This window comes from Ailuropoda melanoleuca, chromosome 18 (assembly GCF_002007445.2).
Source record: "Ailuropoda melanoleuca isolate Jingjing chromosome 18, ASM200744v2, whole genome shotgun sequence".
NCBI lineage: Eukaryota > Metazoa > Chordata > Mammalia > Carnivora > Ursidae > Ailuropoda > Ailuropoda melanoleuca.
In genome coordinates this window covers 27931212-27954374 of record NC_048235.1, presented here as the reverse complement: position 1 = coordinate 27954374, position 23163 = coordinate 27931212, and the positions used below count along the sequence as shown (strand labels likewise).

The 23163-nt window shown below is 42.6% G+C and overlaps 1 protein-coding gene across 3 annotated transcripts in view; it reads left to right on the top strand.

Annotated features, from left to right (window-relative positions):
• FUT10 (fucosyltransferase 10) overlaps positions 1 to 23163 on the top strand; it is an 88760-nt gene that overhangs the window by 46895 nt on the left and 18702 nt on the right. Inside the window, exons 4-5 of one of the 3 annotated variants that reach the window (XR_004621908.1) lie at positions 9758 to 10593; positions 19658 to 20725. Coding sequence is in view for 1 of the 3 variants with exons in the window: in XM_034647505.1 (XP_034503396.1) it covers positions 9758 to 10593; positions 19658 to 19815 (994 nt within the window). In the remaining 2 variants the exon portion in view is untranslated. The remainder of the gene's footprint in view (positions 1 to 9757; positions 10594 to 19657; positions 20726 to 23163) is intronic. The other 2 variants (XR_004621907.1, XM_034647505.1) reach the window with 2 other exon arrangements.

Below are 23163 nucleotides of genomic sequence, written 5' to 3'. Positions count from 1 at the left end.
AAGAAACAGTATTTTTAGGAAAATCAAGGAGTAAGCGATCAAGAGAAAAACCTGCAACAGAACTGGAAATAATAAATTGCCATCAGATGGAAATTGAAAGGTTTTGAAATGGACTTCCGCATTAATCATAGTTGGATGGGGAAACAGAAATTGTTCTAGGTGTTTCAGACAATGGGAATTTATTATGGGGATTGGTTGCAAAGGCTTTGAAGGGCTAGTGGAGCAAAAGAAGGGAGGGCAGGTTATGCAGAATGAATAATGGAAGACTGCTGCCACCCCTGGCTTGGAGAAGCAAGAGGGGAGATCAGTTTACCCAGAGTGCAGGATGGCAGTCTCCGAGGCCCCACTGTTGGAGGCGAGCAGGAACCTGTGAGCTGGTATTCCCAGGTCATGGCCACTGCCGCTGTGGCTGTCACCACAGTCTATGTGGCTGATGTCTCTGCTACAGCTGACGTGGTCACATTCCTAGGTGCTGCTACTCTCTGTGGCACAGGAGAAGCCTTTAGGAAGAGGCTCCTTCTTGCCCTTCCGCTTCCCGGTCCCCTTACAGTGCTCCCATTGGCGGGACCGAAATGCAAGCCCGAAGGCAAGGGATCCTGAGAAATGAAGTTTGCAGGGTTTCCGCCCCCTTCAGTGCAGAGTGAAACACAAACATAAGAATGGAACTGAGAAACTAACAAGCCAGTAATTAACATGACCTCCTTTTAGAAAAAAGAGCTCAGGTTCCTCTGTGCTTTCTGTGAACCTTGCTGTAGCTGAGAGTACTGTAATCTTGGGCAAAAACCATTGTAATACCAAGCCTAGCATTTGAATTCCCAAAGGAAAGTATGGTCCACTTGGGGACATTGGTGTATCTGGAAGAAACTAGTCTCCACCCAAGAGGGGGTCTCTGCTTTAAATTCTCTGCTTTCATGGGGCACCTGGGTGGCTTAGTTGGTTAAGTGTCTGACTTGATTTCAGCTCAGGTCATGATCTCAGGGCTGTGAGATTGAGCCCCACCTTGGGCTCTTCATTGGGCAGGGAGTCTGCTTGGGATTCTCTCTCTCCCTCCCCCTCTGCTCCCCCAACCCCCCCACTTGAGCAGGCTCTCTTTATCTAAAAATAAACAAATAAAATCTTTAAATTCTCTGCTTTCGTGATGGATTTGTATAAAGCATTGACTCATGGATCTATTTGGGTGGAAATTGTTTTAAAAAATTAAAAAAGGATAAAATCTTCCATGAGCACGATGCTTTGTTCTCATAGGAATTTGTAATTGGTATGTTTCAAGTCACACCAGGAAAAAAAGCAACTTTGTCCGATCACATATAGTGTTGGTCTAGCATGCGAAAGTTTTAGGGATTGCTTAGATCTCTGGGGCATGTGCTCTGGGTGGCAGCTCCTTTATACATTCTGGGGTTGTGTGTTGGAGTTAAGAAAATTTCAAATACCTGTGACGTAGAGTTTCTGTAAGTTTATACTTGGCCCGTTGGAGTAATTATTCCAATGCAGTCCAAAGATTATGGTTAACCCAATTCTGTGCACCTGAGATGTATTTTAAAAGGGAAGAAGCAAAGAAAGGGTTATACTCAAAGGTAGAGTACCTAGCTTACTCCGAGAGGCTCACACCCACCTTGGCGATGATGTCAGTGGAGGATAAGAGACGCGAAAAGGATTGAGCTTTAGGGGAAGATGGCTAGTTTAGTCAGGGCGTGGAATCAGTGATTTTTTAAAAAACTTTAATCTATGCATGTATTGTTCCTCAAAACCATTCTAATGTGCAGCTTATAAGAAACTTATCACAGAGGTTGAATGTTGAGACTGCAATTTCCACGAGGGTCAATGGCCAGATATCTGGAATAAATGATGTTGCCTCCATGTTATTGTCGTGACAATAGTAATTAAAATTAATATTAATAACATCAATAAATGGAAGTTTTTATTGCTATTTGTCAAGCATTATGTAGGTAGCATTTCTTTTTTTTTTCAGGTTTGGACATGTGCCTTTCTTTCTTTCTTTCTTTCTTTCTTTCTTTCTTTCTTCTTTCCCTCTTTCTTTCTCTTTCATGTTCAGTTAGCCACTGTAGAGTACATCATTAGCTTTTGATGTGTTCAGTGATTCATTAGTTGTGTATAACACCCAGTGCTCATCATAACACGTGCCCTCCTTAATGCCCATCACCTGGTTACCCCATCCCCCACCCCCTCCCCTCTGAAACCCTCAGTTTGCGCCCTCAGTCGAAGAGGACGACCTTCCCCGGTAGAGGAGTTCCGCTCTTCGGTCAAGGGTATACGAGTAGCTGCACTCCCCTCCTAGAACCGCCAAACGAGTTCTCAAAGAATTAGTGATTTTTTTGGGCTATCCAAGTGGATATTTCTACCATGCTGGTTGATGCTCAGGGGAACAGTCTGGATGGAGTGTAAATTTAGGATCTATCAGTAACTAGGTTTAGTTAAAACTGGAGGGGGGATGGGACAACAGCCAACTTATTATTATTTTTTAGAGATTTTATTTATTTATTAGAGAGAGAGGAGAATGAGTAGGGAGAGGGGCAGAGGGAGAGGGAGAAGCAGGCTCCCCGCTGAGCAAGGAGCCCAATGCAGGACTCGATCCCAGGACCCTGGGATCATGACCTGAGAGGAAGGCAGACGCTTAACCAACTGAGCCACCCAGGCGCCCCCATGTTGGCATATTTTAGAATAAATCACTGAAAAGGTATCATCTTGGGGAAATATGCTAAAAGGAGGTAATCATCCCTCCTGTCCCTTCTCCTATCCAACCATATTGGATGTCATTGTTCAGAGGTTTTAAATCTGGATTTGTGTCCTCGGTTTAAGGAATCACAAAAGGTGATTGGCCCCTGTTACGCCAGAGCACGAGTTCTAAACTCCTAGTGACCGTGCTTGGGAAGGATGATTGGCAACTTAAATTTGGACAATGGAGGGGCGCCTGGGTGGCACAGCGGTTAAGTGTCTGCCTTCGGCTCAGGGTGTGATCCCGGCGTTATGGGATCGAGCCCCACATCAGGCTCCTCTGCTATGAGCCTGCTTCTTCCTCTCCCACTCCTCCTGCTTGTGTTCCCTCTCTCGCTGGCTGTCTCTATCTCTGGCGAATAAATAAAAATAAAATCTTTAAAAAAAAAATTTGGACACTGGAGATTTTAGTCTCGGCCAAGAGGGATCAATTCTGGCTTTGTCCAACTTTGCCCCTTCATACAGGGTGAGGAGTCCATGGACTAAGGTCAGAGGCCCACCTGTGGCCACAGAGCCCATGCCTCCCTCTTAGACATCACACTCCAGGTACCAGGACCCCAGAATCCCTGCCCCAAAGCCCAAAGTGGAGCCCACTTCTAGAGCCCACACTGGCTGCTTCTCTGGTTTATCTTCCCAAGCTGCTAGTATGCACCCTCGGGCTGGCCAGGGGGTGACTGCAAAGGTATAGGATGTAAAGACAAATTTTACACTGGATACTCGTGAAGAGAGATTTTATTCGAGCTACTGTAGTGGAAGAGAGAGACTTCAGTCTAGAACTGAGCTCAACTCCAAATGCAGCAAAGACAGCTGGGGATGTCTGGCCAGCCCGCAGAGTGAGGGGTCAGTGGTTGGAGGGTTCTTAAGAGGATAGCAGGGGTAGGAAGCTGCTTGCTAAAGTAGCTTCAGGATTCATGCTGGAGGCAGGCCAGAGACGTGGACACCAGGTATGGGGGGTGAGGGACTTGGTCAGATATCAAGGACGGGCTGGGGATTATCAGCAAACCAGCATGGCACGATTCTTTGCTGAATCTGGGCTCTGCAGGCCGAGGACAGGGTGGCTGGCCACGGTTGAGGCATAGTGAGAGGAGGGCTCAGAAGAGCCTGATTAAATCTGGTCAGAGAAGAAGTTTTTGTCAGGTCAGACCTTGGACTTGCGGGTTGAGTTGTCCATGTCCTCACAATGTGACTCAGAGCCGAGGGTGGAAGGGAAAGGCGGCCAGGCACCCCTGCACTCTAGCTGGGAACTCTGAGGAACGAAGAGTTCTCAGTTTGAACTTGGCCTTCTAGCCGCAGGTTCCTTGGCAAGACTCTAAAGGCTGTTGCCATCGGGCTGGGCAGAGCTTGCCTGGTGGGCACTCCCAGCTGGGGAGCTCAGGAGCTCTAGGAGGCCCTGGACAGTGGGAGCAGAGAGGGGCAAGACCCGGGACAGGCCAGGAATGAATCTCTGCTCTCCTGCGGAAGAGGAGGGGGAAATGGTGTCCATTTCCCCACGTGGGGTGGTGCTGAGTGAGTGGAAAGGAAGGTTTTGGGGGTGAGGTGAGACTGTCAGCAAGTGAGGAGAACATCTCCCTTCTCCTTCCACCCTGTGCCAGGCCCCAACAAGAATCATGACTCAGGGCAGAAAACCATGTTGATTTTGAATATATAGTCTCCACATTTGGTGTGAACTGTGGCTTTGCACATGAAAAAAAAATTCACCAGTTAAGGTGGAAGGATAAACCATTCAACACTTGTTAGAGTGATTTATAGCCGTTGAGTGTTGAGGCGTAGGGTTCTCGGGATTCTGTGTTCTTGCCTCGGGCCCTGCACAGCCAGGAAGAGGCTGCAGGTTACTGACTGGCCTAGAGCACAGGCCCAGGAAGGGGGCGTGAGAAATTTCCAGGCCTGGGGGCAGAATGAACAGATGCCTAATTGAACAGGTATAATTGAGAGAAGGCTCGATGATGCAAAATTGATTAAGGGGCAGGCAGAAGGACTCATGAAGAGAGATAGTGGGAGAAGAAGGGAGAATACGGGTCTAGAAGTTAGCATGACAGCGTTCTGAGTCCAGTGGCCTGCCCGCGTCCCCTGACTTGGCTGGAACCAGGCCACCTTCACAGGTGTGTGTATGGTGGGTGCCTCAACTGCCTTTGGTTAGAATTTCACCTGGGGTGATCGGGGTCTTTCCCAGGGGCCAGCACCATTCCTTCCCATGTTTAGTTAACCCTCAGAACCTCAAGAGAAAATAAATGACCTGATGGTGTTGGGTGGGTAAGTCGAGAAAATTCATGTGAAATGGGCTTTTAAAATAGAATTGAACCATGCAAATTGTGAATGGTAATATATGGTCTAAATTGTTTTTGCCCCAAAGTTTTAGTTTCCTCTATTGGGGTATTTTTTGTGGGGTGCACAGTTTTAGGGCTGATTCTTTTTATTTTATTTTATTTTAAAGATTTTATGTATTTATTTGACAGAGAGAGACAGCCAGCGAGAGAGGGAACACAAGCAGGGGGAGTGGGAGAGGAAGAAGCAGGCTCCCAGCAGGGAGCCCGATGTGGGGCTTGATCCCAGGACTCCAGGATCATGCCCTGAGCCGAAGGCAGATGCCCAACGACTGAGCCACCCCGGGCGCCCCCAGAATTCTTTTTAAAAAGAGGGATTACCTCTGGAGGACATTTTGGGGTGGGGGGGCTTTCCTGATGAAGGCCTGTGTCTTCCCGAGTGGGCTAGGTTTAAGCTGAGTAATCTTTTGGTGGGTGTGCCTGGGATTGCCAGGAGCAAATCATTCAAAAAGAAATCAGCGTTGTAGCAGGGGCCGGTGATCTTTCTGGTCCTTTAGCATTAGCTGGTCTGAAAATTCTGGTCCCCCCCAGGGGTTTTGGGTTCCAGATGAATGACTCCAACTTTGTTAGTAAAGTGGGGTTCCTAATACATGCTGCCTTCTGTTTTCACCAGTCTGGGTGGGAATAATGAAAAAAAAAAAGAATCTATGCGCTTGCAGAAGCAAAGGAGCCTATAAACATATCATAAAGTCCTGTCGCTCTTCTGCTCGACTGCCACTTCAAGTTCCGTCTCCGTAGTTAGCAATCTGGCCTCATTTGCCAGCATTAATTTTTTTCCATTTTTATTCCAAGTTGCAATTCCCTTTACAGTGCACTTTAGTGCTTAAGATCTATGTGTCAGCTGTTATTTAAAGGAATAAATGAATTTGTCGATATTCAGTAAACACAGAATCGCCCAGAGAAATGAAAGTTTGAATCCAAAGTTGTTGAATGTAAGAGCCGGGGAAGCTGACTGTGGAAAACTAGTGAACTAATCTCCTGCAAGTTAGTCACATTTTTAATGGATTTACCATAGTTTAATTGACTTTTCTTTCTTTCAGGGTTCCAACTTTTGTGATAGTGGGCAGTGGCCTGAAGTTGGAGAGAGCAAATAGCTCAGTCTCCTGAGCCACATATAGAAATTGTTCAGTATCGTCACTCCCATTCTAGACCAGGATCTCCTCAGTGAAGAACAGTGGACCCTTGGACAATGCTGGTGTTGGGGCGCCAACCCCCTGACACGGTCAAAAACCTGGGTCTAACTTTGGACCCCCCCAAACTTAACTACTAATAACCTACTGTTGACCAGAAGCCTTACTGATAATATCAGTCGGTTAACACATTTTTTGCATATTATATGTATTATAAACGGTATTCTTACAATAAAGTTAGCTAGAAAAAAGAAAATGTTATTCAGAAAAACATAAAAGAAAATACATTGACAGTACCGTATACTGTATTTATTGAAAAAAATCCCCATGTAAGTGGACCCATGAAGTTCAGGTCTGTGTTGTTCAAGGGTCAACTGTATTGAGGTCTGTTACGGTTCTCCTTTCAGTATTCTTTTTTTTTTTTTTTTTAAAGATTTGATTTATTCATTTGACAGAGAGAGAGAGACAGCCAGTGAGAGAGAGAACACAAGCAGGGGGAGTGGGAGAGGAAGAAGCAGGCTCCTAGCAGAGGAGCCTGATGTGGGGCTCTATCCCAGAACGCCAGGATCACGCCCTGAGCCGAAGGCAAACGCTTAATGACTGAGCCACCCAGGCGCCCCTCCTTTCAGTATTCTTGAGTGTTGACAATCTGAAATTGTAGGGTTAGGGGAGGAGCTCACTGGGCAAAATGCCCTATTTTGTAAATCTTTCCTGGAGAATTTTAGTTTGGAAGAATCTGATAAAGAGCCTATTGTAATGTGATTTTGTGTGTCTGTGTGTGTTGTGTATGTATTGTAGGGAAGTAGCTAGGAAGTACTTTTTAAGGGAACAAATAATGGGAAATGTTTCTGGCAAGTCAGGTCTTTTTGCCCCTCTGTTAAAGAGGCATCCCCCCACTTCTAAGATGGCCCCACTCCTACAAGCTAAACAGAATTCAGATGGTTGGGGCGCCTGGGTGGCTCAGTCGTTAAGCGTCTGCCTTCGGCTCAGGGCGTGATCCCGTTGTTATGGGATCGAGCCCCACATCAGGTTCCTCTGCTGGGAGCCTGCTTCTTCCTCTCCCACTCCCCCTGCTTGTGTTCCCTCTCTCGCTGGCTGCCTCTCTCTCTGTCAAATAAATAAATAAAATCTTAAAAAAAAAAAAGAATTCAGATTGTTGTACTGGAATCTCACATTTTTCATTTTTAAAAAAGCTGTGTTCTTTTTTAGAGCATGAAGAGAAATAAACATTTCTTGCTTAGATTCTGCGGGCTTCTTTTACTACTCTAGATTGCATATGCGAGGGACCCCATGCTCTGCTCCCCGTCCTTTCAACATCAAGCCTCCAGTAGCAACTTGGCTAAAGGTGTAATGAGCCGGTCAGCCCTCATCTCCTAGTTGTAATGAATGAAGGGCTCATGGCTCATACTTGGTACCAGTTTCAAGTCCCATTCATATTATCAGTGCAATCTGAGTGGATCTAGTCACTGGCCACAGAAAGATCTACACACAGCTGATTTCAGTGCCTGTTATGATTTTCTGATGTGGACGAGCAGAGACGAAACCCAGGTCTTCTTCTCTCTCCGAAGCACGGGAAGCAGGCGTGTCTTGTTGCTTCGCGGCTCTGCATTTTGGGTCCTTGCTGCGACACCCCCAGGGTGAGGCAAATAAAGAGTCATGCATGTGCCATTTAGCAGCAGTAGACAGCCACTGACATCTGAGTCACTCCCTCAAGACACCTGTGCCGGGCCCCCCATTAATTCTAGACCCACTGTTGTTTTAATCATACCCCTGCAATCTTTTTTTTTTTTTTTAAAGATTTTATTTATTCGACAGAGATGGAGACAGCCAGCGAGAAAGGGAACACAAGCAGGGGGAGTGGGAGAGGAAGAGGCAGGCTCATAGCAGAGGAGCCTGATGTGGGGCTCGATCCCAGAACGCCGGGATCACGCCCTGAGCCGAAGGCAGAAGCTTAACCGCTGTGCCACCCAGGCGCCCCATACCCCCGCAATCTTAATCTTCCATGTTGATTCCTGCCTCTGACTCCTGCGGATTGGACTCTAGTTCTTCCTCTCCCAGGCAAACGGATTCTTGTCCTGCCTTGAGCAGAAACTTCCTGTTCTAACTCAGGTGGTTGGGTTCCTGTTCCCATCCTTGGCCAGATGACCAGCAACCACTTCATGCGATAGATTGCCTTCCTCCTCAAATTCGCTGATCTTTCATGTCTTCACGTTTGTCTGTTCACCTTTCTGATCATTACATTTCAAGTGTGTAGATGAGCATTCTTTTTGATGCTCAAGGTCAAATATAGCAAATGCTAAATAAAAGGATACATAACCATTTTTCTATGTTAGTCTTTCATTCTTGATCATTGAGAAGAAAAGCCTGTATCAAGACTAGTAGTACTTTGCTCAGCAACTTCTCTGTGCTCAGTATACATCCTTCAACATAATCTTATTTGATCTTTAATTGTTTAAAAGCCCTTCTTGATTAATTGATTTCTCATTGAGGTACTGTTGGCACCAAAGAGAGTGTATTTATTTGAGAGAGTGTGCACCGACATGAAATAATCAATTGTTACGAATTCTACCGGAGCATATGTTTTATTCTGTTGGAAGCATTTATTTGGGCCTTTTTCCCCCAGTGAATGGTGGGAGATGGATTTTTTTTTTTTTTTGCCATTTCCTTACATTTAAAAACATTTTCAAATCAGGCGCCACAAAATCATCACTGTCAGAAACACTTTAGAAATTCGGTGTTACGTATTGGGGTATCGTCTTAATTGTTTCTCATTTATAGAAATAACTTCTTCCTGATTGAGTCTCCATCCACGCTGTCAGGAAACAACTGCTTACCACATCCATCACTTCTGTCTGCACATGATCATGTTTCAAAGGTTTCCCAATTAATCCCATGGAAGCTAAAGGCACTCGTAATTATAATCCTGTTATGCCTTCTTTCTTTCTTGATGTGCTGGATAATTCATGTCCATCCTGCAGCGGTCTGTAACATAGTGCTATTATCAGCTGTTTTGTCTTTAAAAGCCTCTTGTCTACCAGCTTGACTAAGATTGATTCACTGCACTTTGTTGAAATCGATCATTTTGGATGGAAAAAAAAAATCTATCTTGCATATTTATTCTGGCGACTTTTGCATGATTTCACTTTTTTTTCAGTGCATCAATCTGCCGAGCTGGTTGCTTTCCCCTTTTTCAGCTTCCTTTCTCTTGCTCTTTTCTTTTTTTAAAGAATTGTCTGTCTCTTTATTTCTCCTGACCTCTCTTATTCAACACCTCTGGGAAGAAAAGCCAATTGCCAGGGGCAGTGGAATAAATTCTCCCTTTAGAACCAGGTTGGACACTACTCGCATTTCTCATAACGTAAAATCAGAAAGAGGGTCCTTCTCCTTGGTGCTCGTCTCCCTGAGCAGTTTCCAGGGTGACAGCATCATGATTGACTGCCAAGAATTTTGCAAATGCTGTGACATGCTTCTTTGTAGCCTTGGACTTCTCCGTATTCTAATTTTACCAGGTAGACTCCAAGTTGGACACTAAAATTCTCTTGCACGTACTAATGTTTTCTTTTCTTCTTCTAGGCACTGACTTTAATATAGATAGCTTACCTCTGCCTCGGAAAGCCCATCATGACTGGGCCCTTTTTCACGAAGAGTCTCCGAAAAACAATTACAAGCTCTTCCACAAGCCAGTCATCACCTTGTTCAACTACACTGCCACGTTCAGCCGGCATTCCCACTTGCCCCTGACCACCCAATACTTGGAGGGTGTAGAAGTCCTGAAGTCACTCCGATACCTGGTCCCTTTGAGGTCCAAAAATGACCTTCGAAGAAGACTTGCTCCGCTGGTATATGTCCAGTCAGACTGTGACCCGCCGTCAGACAGGGACAGCTATGTTCGAGAGCTGATGACCTACATCGAGGTCGATTCCTATGGTGAGTGTTTACGAAACAAAGATCTCCCTCAGCAGCTGAAAAATCCAGCCTCCATGGATGCTGATGGCTTTTATAGGATCATTGCACAGTATAAGTTTATCCTCGCCTTCGAGAACGCAGTGTGTGACGACTACATCACTGAGAAGTTCTGGAGGCCTCTGAAACTGGGGGTGGTCCCTGTGTATTATGGGTCCCCCAGCATTGCAGACTGGCTCCCGAGTAATAGAAGTGCTATTCTCGTATCAGAATTTGCTCACCCTAGAGAACTGGCAAGTTACATCAGACAACTGGATCATGATGACAGATTGTACGAGGCCTACATAGAGTGGAAGCTGAAGGGTGAGGTCTCCAATCGGCGACTTCTCACAGCGCTCAGGGAACGGAAATGGGGAGTGCAGGATGTCCACCAGGACAACTACATCGATGCATTTGAGTGTATGGTGTGCAGCAAGGTGTGGGATAATATCCGGCTTCAGGAAAAGGTGAGCAAATCGAGGTTTGGCAAAGAGGCACTAGGAGGGCCATCTTGGTGGTCTCTGCCATTTTGTATCCTGTCCCAGCCTCTCCATACAGCTCTTCACTCCCATTAGAGAGGCCAGATGCTGCAGGGAGGTGAATGTTTCATTACTCTCCTCTGAGGACTGTCATGAAGTTTATGAGTCATGTCGTTTTTCCCGAAGGGCTTAACCTCCCCTTTCTTGTTTCTTCCGGGGGACACCGTGCTGCAGGTGCTTGCTGGGCAGTGATAGAAGCAGGATGCAGAGGAGGGAAGAATGCCAGAAACATAAAAATTTGGGAGTTCTGAATCTCATCCACATAGTCAGTCCTTTAACTTTTCCATCACTGCTCTGTTTTCTGTCAGGCCCTTACATGCTTGCCTCATGGGTGCTGCTTCGAAACTTATTTTCAGGGACAGGCACCTGGGTGGCTCAGTAGGTTAAGCATCTGCCTTTGGCTCAGGTCATGATCCCAGGGTCCTGGGATCACGCTCCTCATTGGGCTTCTCCCTCTCCCTCTGCTGTTTCCCCTGCTTGTGCTCTCTCTCTATCAAATAAATAAATAAAATCTTAAAAAAAAAAGAAACTTATTTTCATTTCAGGTATGCAATCAATTAACATTTCTCTCTCTCTCTCATTCTTGCTCTTACCTTTCTGGTACACACATGCTTCACTTTTTCTCTTTCCGCTGAAGAAAAGCTAAAAGAAATAATTTGATTTCCTCTAACTCTGACTATTTTTTATCTTGTGGTTGATAATAATTTAATCATTGCATTTGGATGTAGAAAATACTATAAGAATATCAAATGCATTTCCCCTTTCTCTACTCTACTCCTTCTTTTCTCTCCCTCCACACAGACCCAGTGAATTATCTATTGCTATGTAAACAATATTGTCACAAACTTAATGGCTTAAAACAACACACATTTGTCATCTCACAGTCTCTGTGGGTTAGCTCATGGTTTAGGCAAGTCCCCTGGAAGCCTGGTATCAGTGTATCACTCAGGGCTGGGTGTTCGTCTGGAGGCTTAACTGGGGACAGGTCTGTTTCTAGACTCACATGCTTGTTGGCATATTCAGTTTCTTGAGGCTGTAGGACTGAGGGCTTCAGTTTCTTGCTGGTTGGAGGTTGGAGGCTGTCCTCAGCCTTTAGAGGCCACTCACAGTTCCTTGTCGTATGGGCTTCCCCAGCAAGGCTGCCTGCTTCCTCAAAGCCAGCAAGGGAGTGAGAGAGTCCAGCAAGACTCGTGTTACAACCAGCGTATATGTGATTATGTGGTCATGTACACATGTCACATACATCTCTCACCTTTGCTGGATTTTATGGCTTAGAAGCAAGTGACGAATAACACACACACGAGTGGGAAGGATTACAAGGGCATGAATACCAGGAGGCAGGAAGCCTGGGGACATCTGCAGTCTGTCCACCACACCTGTTGAATCCTAGTAGGCCTGTACTCTGTCTTATATACTTTATTTATCTAGGGGAAAGTCTTTCAATATTGAATTAATTAATTTAGTCAGTTAAAGAACATTTACTGATAAATGATCCTGTTCTCAAAAAGGCTATAGTAGGAGATAGAACATGGAATCATCACAGGTATAACTTCACAGAATTGGGATAAACTTTTAAAAAATTATCTTTGAGGTATAATTGAGGTGTACTATAAACTGCTGTGGTTCGATTAATTGTGACATATACCTGTGAAACCATCACCACCATCAAAATAACAAACATTTCTGTCCTCCTCAAGAGTTTCCTCATGTCTTTTTTTAATCCATCCCCTCTGAGCCCTTCCTTAGGCAATCATACATCTGCCTTTTGTCATTTTTGACAAAGAAGCTAAGTCAGTTTTCTAGAATTCTATATGAATGGAATCATGTAACAATTCTCTTTTGTGCCTGGCTTCATTCACTCCACATGATAATGTTGACATTCATCCACAACACTGTGTGTATCAGTAGTTTCTCTTTGTTGTTGAAATTTGCACGTACCAGAATGTCCTTTTCCATTCACCTGTTGATGGACATTTGAGTTGTTTCCAGTTTCTGGCTTTTACAGATAAAGCTGCTATGAACATTTATGTACAAGTCTTTGTATGGACATAAGCTTTCATATCTCTTCTGTAAATACCTAGGAGTGAAATGGCTAGGTCATATGGTAGATGTATGTTTCACATTTTGAGAAATTACCAAACTGTTTTCCAAAGTTGCTCTCTCTTACCTTCCCACCAGCATTGTATGAGAGTTCCGTTCACTAACAGTTGGTGTGGTCAGTCTTTTAGTTTTTGCCATTATGGTGGGAGCATACTGGTATCTCACTGTGAGTTAATTTGTGTTTCTCTAGTAACTAATGATTTGAGTATCTTTTAATGACTTGCTTGCCATCAGTGTCTTCTCTGGTGATATGTCTCTTCAAATCTTTGTTCATTTAAAAAAATTGAGTTGTTAATCTTGAGTTGTAAGAATCCCTTATATGACAAATGTTTTCTTCTAGTTTTGGGGTTTTTCCATTTTCTTTTTCTTTTCTTTTCTTTTTTTTTTTTTTTTAAGATTTTATTTATTTATTTGAGAGAGACAGAGCACAAATAGGGGGACCAACAGGCAGAAGGAGAGGGAGAAGCAGGCTCCCTGATGAGCAGGGAACGCCACATGGGACTTGATCCCAGAACCCTGGAATCATGACCTGAGCTGAAGGCAGACACTTAACCAACTGAGCCACCCAGGCACCTTGTTTTTCCATTTTCTTAACAGTATCTTTTGAAGTGTATAGTTTGCAATTTTGATGAAGTCCAGCTCATCATTTTTTTCTTTTATCATTTGTGTTTTTTGTGTCCTGTTTAAAAATCTTTGTGTAACCCAGGGTCACTAAGATTATGCTTCAGTTTTATTCTAGGAATTTTGTCCAGCCAGACACGTAGGTCTATAGTCCACTTACAGTTAATTTTTGTAATGCAGCATGGTGTAAGAGGTGAGGTTTGTTTATTTGAATATCCTGTAGTATTGGCATCATTTGTTGGAAAGATTATTTTTTCATGATTGCATTACCTTGCCTTTTTTTTCAAAACTCAATTGGCCTTATATATGGGTTAATTTCTAGACTGGTAAATATGCCTGTATTTACATACTGTAGTTTCATAGTAAGTGTTGAAATGAGATAGCGTCAATCTTCCAACTTGGTTCTTTTTCAAAATTATTTTCACCATTTTAGGTCTTTTGCTTTTCCATATAAATTTTAGAGTCAGTTTGCCAATTATTATGAGAATGCTTGGTAGCATTTTCATTGGGATTATGTTGAGTGTTTGTATTAATTTGGGGGAGAATTGACAATATTGAGACATTTAATCCATAAGAATGATAGATCTATCCATTTATTTAGGTCTTCCTTAATTTCTTCAGACATTACTTTGTAGTTTATTGTGTACAGGTTTTTTATAACTTTGGTCAAATTTATCCCTAGGTAGTTCACATTTTTTGATATAATAGTAAATGCTATTCTTAAAAAAAACCCTTTATTTTCTGATTGTTTGTTGCTAGTACATAGAAGTAAAATTGATTTTGTATGTTGACTTCATAGACTACAACCTTGTTAATTACAATGATTAATTCTGTATCTTTTTTATAGATTTCTTAAGATTTTTTTACATAAATGATTATGTCATTTACACAAAAAGAAAAAGATGATTTTATCCTGACTTCCAATTTATTTGCCTTTTGTTTCTTCTCTTTTTTCCCCGTACTGCACTAAGACCTTCATTACAATTTTTAATAGTACCGTTGGGACTATATGATTTCACCTTGTTCCCTGTCATAGAGAGAAAACATTGTTTTTCATCATTGTTAACTGTAGAATTTTGGTTGGTGCCCTTTATCAAATCGAGAAAGTTTCCTTCTGTTCCTACTTTTATGAGGCTTTATATCATGAGTGGATGCAGAATTTGTCAAATGATTTTCTGTATCCATTGAGACGATCATATGTTTTTTTCTTTTTTAGTTTATTTAATGGTGAGTTATAGTGATGATTTTTGAAGGTTAAACTGACCTTGCTTTCCTGAGATAAACTTCACTTGGTTATAATGTATTATCCTTCTTATTGTTGGATTTGAATTGCTAAAATTTTTGTTAGAAATTTTTGCATCTACATTCATGAGGTATACTGTTCTGTATTTTTCTCCTAATGCCTTGGCTAGTTTTCTTATATGGTAATGCTGGTCTCATGTTCCCTTTTCTTGTGTTTTCTGAAAAAGTTTGTGTAGAATTGGTATTATTTTTTTCCTTACATATTTTGTTGAATTTACCAGTAAATCATCAATACCTAAGTGTTTGTTTCTTGTGGGACAGCTTTTAAGTATAAATTGAATTGTTTTTAATAGATATGAAGCTATTCCTGTTATTCATTTCTTTTTGAGTGAACTTTGATAGATTGTGTCTTATAAAGAATATCTTTTTTCATTTTATCTAAGTTGTGAAATTGACTGGCATACCATTATTAGTATTCCTTTATTCGTTTAATGTCTAGTATCTATCCAAAAGTCACCTCCATTGTGTCTTATATTAATTTCGGTCTTTTTTTTTTTTTTTTAAAGATTTTATTTATTTTATTTGACAGAGAGAGACAGCCAGCGAGAGAGGGAACACAAGCAGGGGGAGTGGGAGAGGAAGAAGCAGGCCCATAGCAGAGAAGCCTGATGTGGGGCTCGATCCCAGAATGCTGGGATCACGCCCTGAGCGGAAGGCAGATGCTTAACCGCTGTGCCACCCAGACGCCCCTAATTTCGGTCTTTTTTAATGATTAATCTAAATAGAGGTTTATCCATTTCATTGATCTATTCAAATTGATTATTTTTCATCGATTATTTTTTAAATTTTGCTTTATATATTAATGATTTCTGTTCTTTATTATTTTAATTATTCTTAATTTGAACTTAATTTGCTGTTTTCAAATTTAAGGTGGAAACTTGGGTCATTGATTTTAAACTTTTATATTTTTATAATATACATGTTTAATGCCCTAAACTTCCTCTAATCACTGCTTGAGCTATGGCCTATAAATTTAGATTATTATGTTAATGTTAATTCAGTTTAAAATATTTTCAGTCTTCTGTTCTGCTCCTAATCTTCCTCCTGGGCAACTGATGGAGGTCCATGGGAAAGAGCTTTAGGGTGGGTTTGAACTCTTGTTTTGTGTCTGGGGCTCATAGGGATTGCAAACCAGCATGGTAGCCCATACGTCACCTTTAAGAATTGGTGAAAAATTTAACTGATTTCTTTCTTCCTTTCTTTCTTCCTTTCTTTCAGATTTTATTTATTTATTTAACAGAGAGAGACAGCGAGAGGGGGAACACAAGGGGAGTGTGAGAGGGAGAAGCAGGCTTCCCACCAAGCAGGGAGTCCGATGTGGGGCTCGATCCCAGGACCCTCGGATCATGACCTGAGCTGAAGGCAGACACTTAACAGCTGAGCCACACACGCATCCCTCATTTCTTATTACCTATTTGTATGATGACCACCTCTTCCTCTTGTGTTCTGTCAAAGGTTAAAACAGATCATGTATCCATCTCTCCTTAGAGGGTCTTGTCACTATGGAATTCAGTTTACTGGGTTGCTGTGTGATTTCAGTTCCCTGATGGGCTCAAGAAAAGTTATGAATTTATAGATTATTTGACTTTGTCCTAAATGTTAGAATAGGAGCCATGTCCTCTTTGGAAGCAAAATATTTGTTAATCATACTTTAGAAACAGCTTGTTTTTCTGCCCAGAACCCCAGCTGGAAAGTCCATTTGGGATGCTGAAATTTAGTTACTTCTAAACTGTCATAACTATTTCATCAAACACACTTCCTTCAGGTCATATGGTGAAATATTTCTACAAGAACACTTGAGTTAAAAGTCCATTTCATAAGATTCTTTTCTCTGTGATACCACCTCAGATGTAGCTTTGTTGTACACGGTTGAATGGACTCTTGAGTGGGCAGGCAAGGAAACAGAGTATTATTACTGGCTTTCTCATATAAACAGTTATGCAGGGTCAGGGTTGGGAAGGCCATCCAACGGTATGTGGTCAGTATGGCAACCAGATGACTGGTGATTCAAGTATCGTGAACAAGTCATCTGCTAATATCTTGGAACATTTCCGGTGTTGGCAATTTCATTATTTTTTAAGGCAGCCCATTTGATCTTTTGTTAGCTTTGGCAGTTATATTTTTCTTTGTTTTGAACCCACATTTTCCCTTCTATAGTCCCTTCTTAGCTACCTGCTTCTGACTCTTTAACTCAATGGATTATACCTTGCCTCTGTGCCTATCAGTCAATAAATGTGAGCAGTGGCTTCTCAGAAGCTTTTCATGGTAATCACTTTGGGTCCTCCTCACTTGATTCTGTTCTGCTTTTGCTCCAAATACAATCTCCACCTAGCTGTGAACTCTGGCTAAAGTAACTCCAATTTTGAGCCTACTTTGGTTTTTTGAAAATAATTTTTTTGGTATTATTTTATATTGTTGTTTAGACTGCTCAGATTTTAAGTCTTAGCATTTCCTAGTGGTTTGCTATTTGGATTTGTGTTGATTCTCTGTGCTCAGTGTTGTCTTGGTAAAGAAACTCTGTTCTAGTTCCACGCCCTTGGAAGCCAAACTCCATGATCATTTGTCAGTGGTCCCCAACAGCAGGGAGGATTTGGGTAACTGTATCCTTGTCCCTCTTCCAAACATGTTAATTCACTCTTCTGCTTGGAGTCCTTTCAGATGCTTGAAGAAAGCTTTATATGCATCCTAGGTCATCTCTTTTTCAGGCTACACCGTAACATCCTCTAATACGCTTCTAATGGGAGGTTTAACAAAGAGAGAGTATGTTGATCCAACCGTAGGTAGGTACCCAAATTATTGTATTTCCAAATTGATTTTTCTACTCTGCTTTCTAAATTCCTGATGGTTGAAGAGTCTAATTATTACAAATCTAACACATTATAAACCTTATTATCTTCATATTAAATTTTTTTTAGAAAAAGATATATATGCACAAGCTTAAACTATTAAATAATTCTGGAAAGTTAGTTAAAAAAAAGAGCAGTCTTTCACTTTCCCTTTTCCCCCTCCCCAGTGGTAATCTCTTACCACCACGTCTAGCTGATTATTTTGGTATTTATTCATTGTTTCTAAATAACATGCTTTCACACTCTTTTTTTCCTTTTTTTTTGATGTCCAGTGTTCATGTGATCACGACTGTGCAGTGCTCTTCTGAGATGAACCATGTAGTGTACTGTGGTTTGTTTCCCTTGCCCGGACAGCTTTTCGTTTCCTTCTCATTTGCCTTCTTGTTTGATCATTTTTCTATGTATGTATCACTCAGTCAATTCCTTTTGATCGTTTAACTCTCCTGTGAAGATATTCAGATTTCCCACGCATCCAGTTCATTTCGTCTTGTTGCAGAAGTTGCTCACGGAGCCTTCTGACCCTCCCCAGTGGGCCGGCTGCCCTCTCCACCTTGCGTGGACCACCAGCCTGAGAGCTCCCTTCCCCAGCACTTGGGGATTTTCCTTTCTTATCTTTTTCTGACACATCTCTTGTATGCTTGTCTCCCTTTTCCTTAGTTTTGCTCTTCTGTTTGATCCTGCCCTTGTACAGCTTCCCGAGAAGGGATACGTATGGGTGTCTGAATGTCTTCATTATACTTTAACATTTAAGCGATAGTTTAGCTGAGTGTAAACTACCCACTTTTCTTAGAATTTGGAGGCATTTTGCATTGCCTTAAAAGACCTTTAGTTTTGAAATGATTTTAGATTGACAGAAGAGTTACAAAGATAGTACAGAGTTCCTGTCCACCCCGCACCTGGCCTACCCTATTATTAACATTGTACATCGCCATGATACATTTCTCAACACTTGAGAAATTAATGTTGGCCCACTGCTCTTAACTGACCTGCAGACTTTAGTCATATTTCGCCAGTTTTTCCACTAACATCCGTTGTATCCTTTGTTCCAGGATGGATCGAATCCAAGATACCAAATTGAAATTAGCTCTCATGTCTCCCTAGTCTTCTCCAAACTGTGATCAGAGGTTGAGTTTCCTTATTTTTAAGAACTTTGATACTTTGGAAGAGCACTGGTCGATATTTTTGTAGACCGTCCCTCCATGGATTTGTCTGATGTCTTCTCATGTTAAAACGTAGGCTATGGATTTGGGGGACTATTATTGCAATGGTGAAAGGGCACTTCTTTTTTTTTTTTTTAAGATTTTATTTATTTTATTTGACAGAGGGAGAAACAGCCAGTGAGAGAGGGAACACAAGCAGGGGGAGTGGGAGAGGAAGAAGCGGGCTTCCCAGTGGAGCAGGGAGCCCAATGTGGGGCTCGATCCCAGGACCCTGGGATCACTTCCTGAGCCGAAGGCAGATGCTTAACGACTGAGCCACCCAGGCACCCCGTAAAAGGGCACTTCTCTTCACACCATATCAGGGGACGCATCATATCAATGTGACCTATTGCTGGTGATGTTAACTTTGATCATTTGGTTAAGGTGGCATCTGTTAGGTTTTCTCTGTGAGTTTACTAGTTTTCCCTTTCCATTAAGCGAGTCACTAAGTCCAGGCCATGCTAAAAAGGAAGAGGAATTCAGCTCCACCTTCTTGAGAGAGCAGTATCAAACAACTTATGGACTTACGTCTAATGAATAAATATTTGGGGGGGGGGAGATATTTTGAGGCTATGCCAGTATTCTTTTTCTTCTTAAAGTTTTACCCATTAATGTTCACATTCATCAGTTAGTCTTACCATTGCTTTTTAACTTCCGGTGTTACAGTCAAGAGATCTAAAACCATCCTAACTGCTGATCCTCAGAATGAGACTGTTCTTCACAGGCAGGTTGTGGAATCTCTTCCTTCTTTCCTGTGTTCTGGAATTTCGTGAAACGTTTGGCAGGAGACTATTCATGTCACTATGGAGTGAAGATAGTTGCTTTAAAAGGAGAAGTATATGTGGGGTTCTGTCATCTTAAGGCAGGAACCCAGGACTTGGCTTCCTTAAATTTGTAATTCTTTTTTCCTTTCTCTCAACACAGGGCTTCCCACCCAAAACATGGAAGGCCGACGTGACCCACTTGAGTTGCCCGGAGCCTGCAGCATTCGCTTTCTCGGCTCTGGCTCCGCGCTGGAGCTCTTTGCGGGAGATGTGGATACCCAGCTTTGAGCAATCCAAGAGAGAAGCCCAGGCGCTAAGGTGGCTGGTTGATAGGAATAAAAATTTTTCGGCTCAAGAGTTTTGGGCCCTGGTATTCAAGGACTGATTTCTCAAAGTATCAGAATGATACAGACTAGAGCTCTCTCGAGGTTTGTTTTGTAGGTTGCCTTAATACACGAATATCATAGCTCCGTTGTTGACTGTCCTTTAGGATAAGGAATCATTGCTGCGGTACTTATCATGAGCCCTCTCAGATAGTGGATGTGAAGTACCCTCAGGGGTCACCTCGCTATTTTTTATACTAAAAAAGTAAATATTTCTTACGGTCGCCTTCCATTGACATGTCTGGACCGATGCACCTGCTGCCTCTTGTGGAAATTCCGCTCATGTGGCGTGAGCACTTCCCTCCCTGCAACGGAGGCAGAGGGTGGAGCTGTGGATTCTCGATGCTCACCTCACTGGCTGCAGTTTGTTAGTATCTGGCAAGCCCAGTGTCCTGATGGCGAGCATGGACACGAAATGCATTAGAACTTGGCAATGAGAGATTCCATCTGTTGGTTTCCAGGGATGTAAGTGAGTAATAAAAGCTGGGTGAATTTAATCTGCTCTTTCTCTTCAAGTCAGAAGAACGTATGCCTGTCTGCCTTCTCCTTACTCTTGCTACCTCTTTCTTCTTCTCCTCTTGCCCGGCCTCCTCCCGCACTCCCCACCCCCCACCTTATGAAGATGTGTCTCTTCCTTGTGTGCTTTGAACAGTGAGATGTTCTCAATGGTCCTTTATCTTGCCCAGCAGATAATGATCGTGTGACCCAGGCTGGACACCCCGTACCCTTCGATCAATGTGAGAGTGGAAGTGAATGGCCCCCAGGAACTCGGGTTGTGTTGAAGGCGATTTGTCTTTTCTTAGGCTGATGTACAGCCTGTAATGGTGGGCGGCAGACTCTAGTGGGTGAGCATTCCCTGTCATTTCTGATCCTGTCACAGAGCAGTTTCGCCTGTCCTGTCGGGAGCTTCCGCTGGAGCTCCGTGAAAGACAAGGAGAAAACACGGGCTCGCGTTCTGTCCCCATGTGAGGCTGGGGAGGCTTTTAGGGATCCTAAGGCCTTTGCCACCAGACATGTCCTGACTTTGGTGCTCCTTATCGTGGAAAGGCGTCAGCACCTGAGGATAGACAGAGTCCCTGACTCTCATGTCCCCGAGATGGCATGCGGGTGAAACTCAGGATGGCCCCCATGGTGCCAGCTCCCAGTTGATCCCAGGCCAGAGCCTTCACGTGTCAGCCACGCACAATCTGTTTGTGAGTAGCGCGCTCTCTGGTTCTGCTGAAACCAGTACATTCTTTCAGGAGCAAGCAAGGTGACATTGCTGGGTGGGAGAAGGTTCTGTGGCTGGGTTTTTCTCAATCCCAGCTCTGCAATTAACTGAATATGATTTGGTACAACTCTCTTAACTTCCCTGGGCCTTAGTTTTTGTACCAAAAAAAAAAGAGCGATTGGGCTGGTCATTGAAGTTCTTTCCTATATAATGTTCTTTGCTTATCAAAATTAAGAAGTGTAATTTTGTAGATGCTTTTACTCAGGCAGGAGCAAATCTTTTACAGCCACTGCATGGTTTTCAAGGGAAGAAAGCTCTTTGGAGGAAGAAGCGTACTTCTTGGGTGGTATTAGGGATAGAAAGTGGGTTCTCTCTACCATTTTTTTTTTCTGATAATATCCAAAGGGAGAGCATTGGAAAGGGGGATTGTTTGTTGCAGACCAGATTTTAAATTGTATATTAAATGAGTTTGGTTGTCGTACTCTTTGTAAAAAGCCCAGAATGTGATTTGTGCGTCTGGTGAGGTATCATCTGATAGCTCCGGGTCTCCATAGACGCCTTAAGCAAATACCCAGTGCTCATATGCTGTGCGTATGTTTTAAACCTCCACATTGCGTGTAGTTTTGTTCTATCTTGGTTCTTCATCAAGACTCCATAGACAAAATTCTGCCTAAACCGTTTTGAAGTATGGAGCCCTGAACAAACTTAGCGAAATGAAATAATTGATCGTTTAATGGGGCATAAACATCTTGTGGGGGAAGACGATGGAGGAGAGGGAATTCTGTGGGATTGAAAATGGGGTGTGTTTCAGAGAAAATAATTCATAAGTTCTTTGGGATTCTTTGAGTACCTGTAGATTTGAGACTTTATTATTAATATTTTTTGTTTTGCGCATGCGTCTTCTGTAATAGGCTTTTTATTAATAAGATGGTACCCTCGTCTAAGATAATTGCTGTCATGGAGTCAGAGACATGGCCCCAGTGTGGCAGCATTCTTATCTGCAAATGGGGAGCTGTCGGTTTTAAATTCCATGTAAGTCCCCTCAGTGACATGGTAACCATTGATCCCATGAGACCACACCTTTCTCTTTACCTCCCTGTCTCCATTTGTGAGCTATGATTAAGAGAGTCCTGTCCCACGGGGCTGCTGTGAGGAATGACTCATGGCTGGGAAGGACTTGGTGTGATGCAACGTTCTGTGTAGGGTGTCAATACGTTTTGCTTGGATTTTTCTGAGACTGCTTTTCTAAGTGATATGACAAGGTGGATAGAAACCTTCTCAGGAATGTTGAAGAAAGGGCTCACTAATGCTAGTCAATAGTCTTCACATCTTCACCTGAAAATGAGAAAACTTTGACCAGTGATCATGTAGCAGTTACAAAATTTCAGAACCTGATTGCGGACCTGCTTCTTTGTTGCTATTAGGAGCTAGATTCCAGTAACAATTGAGATTATTGTCATTATTAGTAAGAGTTTGAATGCATACAGTGTTGTATGCACTACTGAGAAGTAGGAGACATAAGCAAAAATGAACGTCCTTGCTTTGACTCGCACATTGTAAATTACGCATAGGAGAACAAGCCTAATATCTATAGACACTGTATGAGTCGAAGCACAGTGCAGACCTGAACTTGAAATGCCCAGTGTTATACTGCGCATTTAAAAAAACCATTAGTGTAGCTTGTAATTCCTGCTAAGGATGACAAAGCATTAGGGGATCCAATGGAGAGTAAGTTTTCAGTGAGTGGTATTATCTGAGGCATCGTAGGTACAAATCTACATAAATAACCTATGTCTTTCTTGGAATCTTCAAAGTATAAATTGTAGAAGTTCACAGACCAAGGATAATGGTGGTCAGTTTATGTTTCAAAGAACTTTGCAATCCAGAATGTTCTGTAAAGCACTTTCTTACCCTTCTTTAGGGAAGTTCTTTTCTTTGTTTTCATTTTTGTTCTTGTCATTAGTGATACTGTCTTTACTGCATAATTCTTATCAACATATATCTTTATTTGCTTCTGATTGCAGAAATAAAAATGCTTACAAAACTTGGGAAATTGAACTATGAACCATGACT